The sequence below is a fragment of the Sinocyclocheilus anshuiensis genome, unplaced genomic scaffold (genome assembly GCF_001515605.1).
Source record: "Sinocyclocheilus anshuiensis isolate Anshui unplaced genomic scaffold, SAMN03320099.WGS_v1.1 scaffold207, whole genome shotgun sequence".
Taxonomy (NCBI): domain Eukaryota; kingdom Metazoa; phylum Chordata; class Actinopteri; order Cypriniformes; family Cyprinidae; genus Sinocyclocheilus; species Sinocyclocheilus anshuiensis.
In genome coordinates this window covers 2,342,212-2,354,416 of record NW_015551045.1, presented here as the reverse complement: position 1 = coordinate 2,354,416, position 12,205 = coordinate 2,342,212, and the positions used below count along the sequence as shown (strand labels likewise).

The 12,205-nt window shown below is 39.5% G+C and overlaps 1 protein-coding gene across 1 annotated transcript in view; it reads right to left on the bottom strand.

Annotated features, from left to right (window-relative positions):
- LOC107661768 (follistatin-related protein 4) overlaps positions 1–12,205 on the bottom strand; it is a 213,868-nt gene that overhangs the window by 24,829 nt on the left and 176,834 nt on the right. Inside the window, exons 9-10 of the mRNA XM_016451535.1 lie at positions 11,485–11,576; positions 6,040–6,218 (exon numbers count right to left, since the gene is read on the bottom strand). Of these exons, the coding sequence (XP_016307021.1) occupies positions 6,040–6,218; positions 11,485–11,576 (271 nt within the window). The remainder of the gene's footprint in view (positions 1–6,039; positions 6,219–11,484; positions 11,577–12,205) is intronic.

Sequence of the window (12,205 nt, the reverse complement as noted above, 5' to 3'; positions counted from 1 at the left end):
AAATGCTCGAAACTATCTGTTACATTAAACCTCCACAGAACAAATAAATAAGCCGAGCCATTGAGAAACGATGGAGCTGAAACAAATAAATGAGAGAAATTAAACCTTGAAGGTCTTGTCTTTTCATACAGAACTTAAGCAGCACAAGCATCTGATCCAAATAACAGCCTATTACAGTGTCTAATGGACCGAAAACCAATTAAGTGTTTTCTAATAAGGGGCTACTCTGTAAACAATACAGCACCGCGCTGGAATCGACAGGCCCCTCCAAACGAGCCCATTTGCCTGGGCCCACTATCGTCATTTCATGCACTGTTTTTATTGTTATCATCATCGTCCTTGCAGGGAGCTGCAAATTCACTCCCACAGCACCAACGGCTGCAAACCACTGCTGCGTCAGAGGATATTTTTCATATGCGTCGTTACATGATCTGCCCATTACGCATCTACTGTCTACCAAACTTTTAGGTTCTTTTGACGCTCTGTATTATGGTGCATTCAGGTTTATATTAAATTGTAATGTTAGTACCCATCATTGTGATTTGCATGATAGACTTGGTTGGACGTCATCAACACGCAGACATATTCACTGGTACCCGTTTATAAATCCATTTTGGGTCTACTGCTGTCACGGTGCATAGGAGGGAAACGAGGAGATGACTTTCAAAACTTGACTTTTAATAAACAAACCAAATGAAAAGGAACACTAACATAGAGAGCACAAGAGACACACATGGAATGACGTTTAAGACTCGACAAGAAAACATGAGGCAGACTACACATTTATACTAAACTTAACGAGGGACAGACAGGTGCGAGGAATCAACTAATAATGAGACAACGAGAACAGGAAACCAAACCAAATATGGGCATAAGGAAACACGAGGGAGAACTAGAACTTGGGGAACAAAACACAAGAGACAGGCCTGACAACTGCCTCCATATCTCTGTTCTCTCACCCAACTTAAAGCTCCTGGAGCTTATTCTCTGTGCTCACAGGACTTGTATACTCTTTCGGTTCCATCTGCACGAACTGAACTTGGAAAACAAGCTCTTCGGTTTGAGGCGCCCAATGATTGGAACTCTTTACAACACAACATGAAGTTGCAGATCTTAGTGTCAATGAACACTTTTAGATTCTTGATCAATGAGCTGTTAAAGGAAGAATTAACTTGTAAATCTTTTTAATTGTGTTTTGGATACAGAGTTTTGTGTTCTTTTTCTGAAATGTAGTGCTGCATCTTGGACAGGTCACTTCTGTAAAAGAGATTTTTTAAAGGGGTCATCGGATGCCCATTTTCCACATACACAAAATGTAAAGTTAGTAGTGTAAGTAGTGTAGGGTAGTGTAAAACAACACCCTTTTTAACCTATCAAAAACAGCTGTTGACAGAAAGCCATTTCGTTGCATGTCCCTTTAAATGCTAATGAGCTCTGCTGACCCCGCCCCTCTCTTCTGTAGGGTGATGAGCAGTTGCGCAGTTCTCTGAGGGACGGTAAATTTTAGCCGTATTCATCGTGAAACTTGCTAACTAGCACATTATTAGAAAAGGCGATTTGCAGAATTCATAAAAAAAAAACCTTATATTCACTTCTTCTGTAGGTGAGGCTGGATCACGAATTATTCATGTGAATATAGACACATTTAGGTAGATCGGGTGCCGCATTCCCTTCACAAACAAATGTAATCCTCTGCGTCTTCAGCGACTAAGTAAATGACGACTGCTATGTTCATTATTACATCCAACAACAGAACACCTCAATCGCTTAGGAGCCATTCTTGTCTGCTCCTACTCTGGCGTCGAAACAATGGCGGACTGATGACAGCTCACTCAGGGTGGGTCTGTGATAAAACACCAGTGTCAATCAACAATTGTGGGAGGGGCCTGTGTCTGTGTGATGTCACACAGTCAAGAATCTTAAAGGGGTCATTTGATGCGATTTCAAGTTTTCCTTTCTCTTTGGAGTGTTACAAGCTGATTGTGCATAGATAAGATCCCTGAAGTTGCAAAGACTAAAGTCTCAAAACCAAAGAGATATTCTTTATCAAAGTTAAGACTCTGCCACACCCCCCTAAAACGGCTCGTTCTAACACGCCCCCACATATCTACCTCACTATGTGGAAATATTTGCATAATGCCGCCCAAATGTTCACGCAAAGAAAGAAGGCGTGGTTTCAGTAACCGCAGTTAGTGTTGAAGCAGCCATGTCAGGGAGATGCTGTGTGTTTCTAGGCGAAAGCAAAAGCACTTTATTTGGCCTTCCGAAAGTAGATGCATTTAGGAATCTTTAAGATTACTTACAACAGAACAGCAATGCATTTTATGGACGACCGTTTCGTGAACCTAGGAGAGGAGGTAATTCTGACTTTGCTATGACAATCTGGTGCTTCTGAATCAGCTACTGTTTTGTTATTAGTTTAAGTATTTGCTATTGACTGTTCAAATGCGGAGTTTTGAGTTTTGCGCATCGTGTGTGTGTGCGTGCGTGCATGCGTGTGTGCGCGCAAAATTATGTGTTTTTTGAACATTAAAGCATGTCAACATATTCTGTTACACCAAATACACAAAATAATGATCTTTAAAAAAGCATCATATGACCCCTTTAATAATCACAGTCAGAACACTGGGTACATTTTTATCATTATAGGGTGGATGTTTACAAACACTGCCAACACAAATTTCAGTTCAAACAACATGTAAAAATGAATTTCGCATCCGATGTGTAACACCGAGTTGAAATGTTAAACAGCCCAGATGGGAAACTGTGTGGGGCTAATAATGCACGGGAGACGAGAGGATGGCGTATTTTCCCGAGTTTAATAAAACACCTTAAGCACCGACACACTTGTCCACATACATGGGGGAACGAGTGAGGAAAAAAAAGTACACAAGCATCCAACTCAGGTCACAAACAGAAAGGAATAAAATAAAATAAAGATGTCGGTAGAGCAAGTTATCTCTTCACCTTTCCAACTCGTACAGACACACGCTTTGCACATGCGCAGATGTCAATCTGCCACAAAACTACCGTAAATGCTCTAGTGGTCGTTACAGAGTCCCCCCCGGAACAAATTGGCTGTCCTCAGCCAACAGCACTGTGAAAATACAGGATATAAACAACTCCATACATGAATAGTTGTAAATACTCCCCTCAAAAAGAAAACCAGTGGTACATGATGAGAAATACCAACATACATGACAGTTTTTAACTCACCAAACCACTTTGTCCTAGAATACATAAAGAAAATGTGACAAGCAAACAGAAAAGAAAACACATAGGCATTTCAAAAACCCATGGCAAAATACATTTTACAGGATAGATTTTACTTTTATAAGAACAAAACACAACAGTGTTGGTTAACCTAAAAACAGTCAACAAAAACAATAACGGTACGATATATTGTTATAACATTATGGAGACTTAGAGAAATATGTACACCCCACACTCCATTAACAGACTCATTTTAAATCCAACCGGTCTGTGTGGAATGGATTGGTCCACTTATTGGTCACCCAACCTGAGGTAATCCTGGGTGCAAGTCTAGGTCACACGTTATACCTTTGATCAACGCAATCACCATGACGCTCGGTCAAATCAGAGAGAATGGCAGGATCACCACACTCACTCGCACCCTCATCAGTGACATCACCAAATAAATCAGACAAAGAAACTCTGGCTGAATGAAGCGCCGGTAGTAGCTGGTTATGCCTAAAAACTGTCTCACTTGCTTGGAGTTTACTGGAGTAGCAAAATCTACCACGGCCTTCACCTTCTCCTCATTTGGTAGAATACCCTCCTTGGTGACCCGATAGCCCAAGAAGGTAAGTTCCTTTCTACAGAACTGACACTTGTCCAACTTGATTGACAGGCCAGCAGATCTCAGCCTAGCCAGGACTTCCTCAAGATCTCTCAGGTGTTGTTCGAACGTAGGTGAGGCGACTACAATATCGTCGAGATAAACTGCGCATGACTTGTAGATGAGGCCTGCCAGCACCGTGTTCATGAGCCTCTGAAAAGTGGCTGGGGCATTGCACAGGCCAAAGGGTAGAACACGGAACTGGTACAGCCCACGGTGAGAAACGAAAGCGGTCTTTGGCCTAGACGATTCTTCCATGGCAACCTGCCAATAACCCCTGGCCAAGTCGATTGTGGACACAAAATTTCCTCTTGCTAGAAAATCGAGGGACTCGTCTATCCTTGGAAGCGGGTACGAGTCTTTCACTGTAAGTCTATTCAATCCTCAATAGTCAACGCAAAACCTTGGTTCACCAGAAGGCTTTTGAACGATAACGATCGGCGCGGCCCATGGCCCCGATGCCGGTTCAATAATGCCTTCTGCCAACATCATGTCAATCTGCCGCTCAATCAATTCTTTCTTTGCCGGTGAAGTACGGTATGGAGCGAGATGGATAGGTCGGGCCTGTCCAGTGTCAATTGTATGCTCAACTATGGATGTATGACCTAAATGTCCGTCAAATAATTCAGCAAAAGATCTCAACAACTCGGTCAGCTTGACTTTTTCACCATCATTTAAAGCAGCCCCATCAACTTTCCTGTCCAGACAAGAAGAACTGTCTTGTAAGCAAAGCAGACTGTGATTTGGCGTCATCACCTCAACGCCCTCCAGTTCAGCCTCAGCTTCTGGCACATCCCCCAGAACAACAGTTCTGGAAGGAACCTGGATCATAACAGAAGCTCTCATCATAAAATCTATACCCAAAACAAGCGGGGTTGAAAGATTTAGGATGACTGCAAAACGATGGTAAAAGCGTTGGCCCATAAACCCAAACTGTAACCACGCTAAACCTGATGGACAACACATTCCCCCATCGGCAAGCTGCAAAGGAGATGCAAACCACGCTGTTGTTTTAAATGTCCCCCCTGGAACAAATCTTGAAACATCTGCACGCACGGCTGAAACAGAAGCCCCCGTATCCAGAGTAGCTTCAAGTGCCTGGCCATGAAAATTGACCTGAACACGAAAAGGTGTGTTCCAGTAAGATGAGGATGTGATGTCTTCCACGTGACCAAGAGCAAGCTGAGTGGCCTGGGATGAGTCAGGTGAGTGAGGCTCAATTACTGTCTCGGGGGGGAAGGATTGCCTCTCTGAAAAGTCCTCCCCCCCCTGAAGTTTCCCGACCTGGGCCTAACTGAAGCACCCAAGCCTGCAACCGTTGTTTGAGACCTGTTACTTCGGACTTCAGAACCCGATGTCTCTGTAGTCTGTACAGTTTGACAATTGGGTGAACCTCCCGAGTGCACAGTTTGGCTGTTTTGCTGCTTACAGTTTGGGCAGTTACGGGAAGTAAACCCCGGTGTCAAACACTTAAAACAATGAAGTTCTCTTACGACCGGAACTGACTGTGGAACCTCGGGCACATATTGACCACATGGACCCAAGACTGCATGCAGCTCATGCGCACGCAAGAGAAGGTCCATCACAGACGTCACCGCCGTGCCATAGAGTGCTACCCTATATTTTTCGACAGCGTGCTTGCATATTAGCTCAATTTGTTCTGGCTGAGGAGGCGGACTTCTCAATTTTCGAAATTCACTCAGCATATGGGCGACAAACGTAGGTAAAGGTTCGTTCGGCATCTGAACCCTGTCTAGGATACCCCTCATAATGCGCTCCTGATTGTCAGATGGCAGAAAAACCTTCTTAAATAGGTCAAAAACTGGGCCCAAGCTCAGGATGGCGTATTTTCCCGTGTTTAATAAAACACCTCAAGCACCGACACACTCGTCCACATACATGGGGGAACGAGTGAGGAAAAAAAAGTACACAAGCATCCAACATTGGAATAAAATAAAATAAAGATGTCGGTAGAGCAAGTTATCTCTTCACCTTTCCAACTCGTACAGACACACGCTTTGCACATGCGCAGATGTCAATCTGCCACAAAACTACCGTAAATGCTCTAGTAGCCGTTACAGATGACCCCTTTAATCTCAGAAAGTTTCACCTGGTTAAATAAAGGTCAAATAAATAAATAAATAAAACCTGCTTCCTAGAAGGAGGGCAGAGGATCGTACCGAGAAGTGAAATCTGCTTGGATCCGTGTGGCTGCAGGTCCAGGCCGTTCTTTAGCCAGGTGAGTTTGGGGTTTGGAATACCATCTGCATGACAGCGCAGGCTGGCAGCGACGCCGGGTTCCTGGGCCTGAGTCTCCGGATACACCAGGATTACTGGAGGCACTAGAAGGACAAAGAGACTGTGAACAACAGAGAAAGTGATTCAAGGCCAGAACAATTGCTTTGTTTTGGATTCCCCTCCTTGTGTAAGTCAGAAACGGTCATTTATTGAAATGAATGTGAGCCGCAAACATGCGTCCCGTCTCGAGGTACCTCAATTAGACAAAACAAGCTCTCTAACAACCACGCTTATTGTCTCCGTTAATTGAAAATCCTTCCAGTATTTTTTCTCTCGCAAATGTAATACAGCAAGGGAAACAGGATTGTTATCTTTGTTTCAATACAGTGTTTGTTTATATGCCTTCATATGCCTCGATGAAGAATGATGGCTTGTATTATTGAATGGTTGAATGATCAAAAGGTGAAAACTATTTTCCATTGGAACCATTCCAAATGGTTTGAAAGCAAACAAATGGCTCTTTTGTTCAGTTGGAGTTATATTTACTGTATATCTGGGGTTAGTGTTGTTGGTACCAAGTCAATACTTTTTTAATTTTAAAAGCATAACAATACCAGCCTTTTGACAGTGCTGGGTCATTCCGGTTCCCTCTGATAGGCAGCTGCTTTCAGATGTTCCCGTATTTGTGTGAAGAGCATCAAAGGTTTTTATTTACAATGTGATTTTGCAGCGTTGACAATTGTAGCCAATCACAGACATGTTTGTTGAGCATGTGAACTCAATGACCAATCAGAGGCTTTTTAGTTAGAATCTGCTCAATACACCAGAGTTTGTTCATTGTGAGCTCTGCTCGCTCACAAATGGTTTAGTTAAAACCAACAAAGTATTCATTGTACAATATAGACAGATTATTATTTTTTTGATTATAGCGAGAGTTTTCATTCACTCAATGTGCTTGCACTTCGGCTGAAATGAAAAACTATCGGCCTCATTGATTATAAAGAGAGCATCTTTGCTCGCTTTCTGTATATAACCTTGCTCACTCTGTATTATAACCCTTTCATAATCTGAATACATTTTTTCATTCTGCAACATACACACTGCAAAGTTTCAAGAGTGGCAACCATATTAAAATGCGGGACTGAATTCATGAAACATCATAAAAGCTGACTGAGATGATACAGAGAGACCAGACATAATGAAGTTCTCACACTATTCCTCTGGCATGATCATTTTATTAGCAAATATCCCAGCATTCACTGGCGCATCCAGGTCGCACACAAAATCATTTCATGAATGGTCTAAAAAAAAAAAGATTCAGGAAAGTAAATGTTTTTACATTGTTGGTTTATTTGTAATATTTATTTAAATAAAAAAATAAAAAATAAATAAAATAATGTGCACTCTAAAATTGTTGGCAGATTATTTTTCAGGTACTGCATGGCCTGATGATTATAATTTAAAGAAAAGTGCTTCACAGATTAATCTGAATTTAATGTTTCGGTAACACTTTCTATGAAGCCCATATTTATAATACATTATAAGGGTATTCTTAAGGCATTATAATGAATACATAATGCATTATAAAAACCCTTCTAATATGTTATATCTTCTTATGAATATTCATAAAAACAGTTTTAATGTTTTATAATATTTAATTATTTGTGGTTATAGCTTTTAAGAGTATGATGATTTATAACACACAGTGAACATGTTGCATCCACTTAAGTTACAATGGATTATATTTCTCATAGTTATAATGTATTATAAGTCTCATATCTTACCATCTTTCTTATGCTACTTTACTTAAAGCCATCAAAGACCAGTTATAAGTATAGTAATAATAATAATATTTTTTTTTCTCAAACAGCCATAAGATCAGATATCAGATCAGATGAATGTGTAATAAGACATATTTGCTTTGAACTATTTTTAATGTAATATCTGTTTGATTATTTTGACGGTTCCCCAACAGACAAACTGACTACAACTAACTTTGCAAGTACATCAACATTCTACCAACCCTGACCTTAACCTAAGCCTACTAATACTCTAATGAGAGTTAGTTGACATGTAGTTGCAAAGTTGCTTATAGTCAATAGACTAAGGAGACCATCAAAATAAAATGTAACCTAACATATAAACACTGGATTTTTTTTCAGTTGAAATTATTAACTAGCTCACATCAAAATTAATATTAGCCTCACAGGGAACACTCAAATAACACTCCACACCTAACCACTTACAATATGTAGTAAGATACTGTGCAGATCTTAAATAAACAATGTCAAGATATATAGTGTTCATTGTGTGTTATAAATAATCATAATCTTAAAACTTATAACCACAAATGCGTAAGCATTATAATGTATTATAATTGTTGTTATGATTATTTATAAGATGATATAACATATTATAAGGGCTTTTATAATGCATTATGCATTCATTATAATGTGTTATAAATATGGGCTTCATAGAAAGTGTTACCAATGTTTCTTTTATGCTAATATTGGTGAGAAATTTTTTTAACTTCATACAAGATAAATATTTTATTAAATGCTTTGGCTTTAGTACAGTGGCAATAAGAAGGCCAATTATTTATTAAATATGATGCCTAATATTTTCTCACACATTAAAGTGTTTTTGATACATGTAAAAATATAGCTGATTTTGTAATTAAGGAATGCAATTATATCTCCTGCAAGGGGATTATTATACTTGGGGTCTTTGGCATAAAACCCTTTGAAAAACCACTGATCTGTGCACAGCGCATTCTGTCTCTTTCACACACAACTAGGCATTTGTGCACAGGTGACATTAAAATTGTTTCAGGATATGGGAAATCCCACACATATGTGAGAAATTCACATTCACACTCTCGGCTGCTCTAACTCTTCAATAACTGCATAAGAGTTTTTGATTCTTTTTTATGCACTTTTATTTATTTAACCTGCCAATGCAGGCATGCTAAATATCTGGACCTGTCAGCGATTCAAAATCCTGCTGTGCGTAATGAGTTCTACAGCTGCGATGACCTACAGCCAATGAGAGAGCAACATACAGCACAGCGGGAAGTTCGGGAGGAGTTATAGACCACAATAGAGAATGGGAACGTGACATCAGCAATGCATGGCATTCTGGGACTTTGGGACATGGACATTACATTAGAGATCGAGTTATAGTGGAGGTAGATGTTAAAATTTATATTAAACCGTTAAAAACACATTAGAATGGAGAATGCTTGCTGTATTATAAACTGCCATATCTGCTCTCATGACCGGAGTGGAAAACGGATCTAAAATGAAGCACAACTTTCTGCTTTTCAGCTTTAAACAATACAATGCTGACAGCATAGTTCAATGAAAATAAACAACTTGACCAAAATTTGGTTTTTGTCATTTGTATTTATTATTTATTACAGATTCATAATTTCCAATCCACATGAATTTGTAAGTGCTCACGCCATGAAGTTTGGAAATGTTATGTGTGATACAGGTCGTTACGATCACTCTCCATGTTCATAAAGCAACCGCTCCTTTGATTCATTATTCAGCAACTCTTTGTGAAAAGTTGTATTTGTTCCATTTAAGTCCAGTAAAACTTATTTGTAGTGCTTTCACAATATACTTAATTTCAGAGCTGCATTACAGAGGGTCGTATTAGAGCGATATGATAATGTGTTGATTAAATACAACAGTTCTCAGTTCCTGTCCTCGTGTAACGTTACCCCCGCTCTACATATTTTGCATGTCTCTCTTAGTTAACACACCTGATTCAGATAACCAGCTCGTTAGAAGAGAGCTATGTGCATGAACTGTGTACCGACTGACATGCTCCCTACACAGTGTTCTTTGCTCCCTTCTCCCTGAGCAAAGGAAATCCGGTAAAGTTTATTTCACTTCAGAACATTCATTTACGGATTTGTGCTACGCCACCGCTTGCAGCATCTTCACACACAGACATAACTTACTAGAGAAGTGTGAACTGTGACATAATACACCCCTGTAAATAAATACAATTTAAATTAATGTTTCGCACAGTTTAATGCTCTTTGAATGGAACATATACGCTTGCTTCGAACTGGAATCATGGTGGAATATATTGTGATGTCCACTTTGCAGGGCACTTACTGTCGAATAGAACAAACGTCTGAAGTGATAAGAGAAACATACAAAATATGCAGAGAACTGTAATTGAGAACCACTGAAATACATGATCAACTGCCCTTACGAAAAATAAGTTTATTAAAGTGTGCTATTAGTATACTTCTTTTAAACTAAAAATAGGAAAGTATACTTTTAGTCTACTTTTTATGTACTTCTCAGAAATGGGCTTTATGTACTTCTCAGAACAAGTATACTACTAGTACACTGATATTTGTATACTTACTACATAAAGTATACTTAAAAATATACTTGAACTTTACTGAAGTATACTTACTAAAATAAACTTGAAGTATACTACTTTTTGGTAAGGGTGGCTGAGATCAAGCTATATTGTGTTTATTGTTTTATCTGGCAGATATATCAGTGCCATCTAGTTATTAAAAACTGCAAAAGAGAGATCAGTTTGGTCCTGTGTGTGATACGATAGAAGGCGGTGTAGTGTGTATGTGACTGAGCGTTCGAATGATCATTATTAAATATGAATAGTCCAATTATTCTAAGCAAATTCAAGCAGCTCTTAAAAATATTAACGCAAATACAGCAGTTTTTTCCTCTGGTGATTTGTATTTGTTGTCATTGTACGCTACTTAGCGTGTCCTAAAACATGGCGGCAACTACCCAGAATGCAGTGCACATTCTCTATATCACAGTAAACATTTCCTCCTCCATAATCTTTTTTTTTTTTTTTCTTCACCCTTTCGCTGCAAATCAGCACACAGACCATTTGTATCGCGAACTTCTTGCAGGCTACCATTTTAATAACATTTCCAGTCTTGCGCGAGAACTCTGATCGTGTAAGCTTGCGTTATTTCCTTATCTCTACTCGCGTGCGTTTGGTTGTGAAACGTAGTTTGCAGACCAGACAGAGTTGTCGGCGTTTTGTAGTTATATGAGTTTGCAGAGGGTAAATGATTTAAGGACACGAAAGCTCGCTCTTAAACTCTAACACACCTGCAGCTTTATAGGGCGCACACAGAAAAGGGCTCGACTGCCGTACTGGGAACAAAACAGCGATTTGTTTGTTTAGGAGGACGTCGCTAATCCAGCGAGATGGATGATCGGCTCGAGTAAAAACGCGACTTTGCCTCAGAGTGCTGAAGTTTTAGGATGAAGAGGGCAGAAGTGACTCTCTTCCAAGGACACGATGCTGTGGAAAGCCAACGACAAAAACTAATTACTTTTTTTTATTAAATAAAGATTATGTGACTGATAATACCTCACCTCTGCCGTAAGGCCGATATTATGCCGCATAAGGAGGACTCGTAGGGGTTTTCATCACTGGAGCTGTATTGGCTGCCACTTTCAGATGAAATCTAATTACGAGTTTGTCATTCAGATTTTGAAATCAATTGTCAGATAATGGCTTGTCATGAGGTTTAACCGAAAGAACAGCACCAGAACTATACAGTTAACAAGCCACTAATTCAAACGACTGGAAAACACAAAGACACAAGGGAAATTTAGCTGCCATCGGTTTAGGAAACGGCAACATTTCCACTCTGAAATGAATCAGAGATGAGTGTTGCAACTGTGCCAATTCATCTCTAAGGAGAAAAAGACATTAACTGGAGGAGCCGTCTGACACTGCTTAAACTAATAAACCATTAGACATCACATGTTTTTTGGTAATGCATTGACTCACCATATAAATGTTATATGAATATGATAATCATTTGGTAATCATCTGAACCCATCACTGCACCATTAATATTATTGAAAGAGTATAGTATTAATAAAACAGATGAAGTGAAAGTAAATGAGGAAGAACTGGTACAAGCTTTAATAATATATTGTGGAGTGAACATGCAATGATCAATGATTTCCTTATTCATGCACCATGATATTTACATGGTACTGCACAAACACAACACGGTATTAGCAAAAATCTTCTTTACACATTTTCTGTGTAAACTTCTGTCATTCTTCAGCGGAAAAAGAAGGA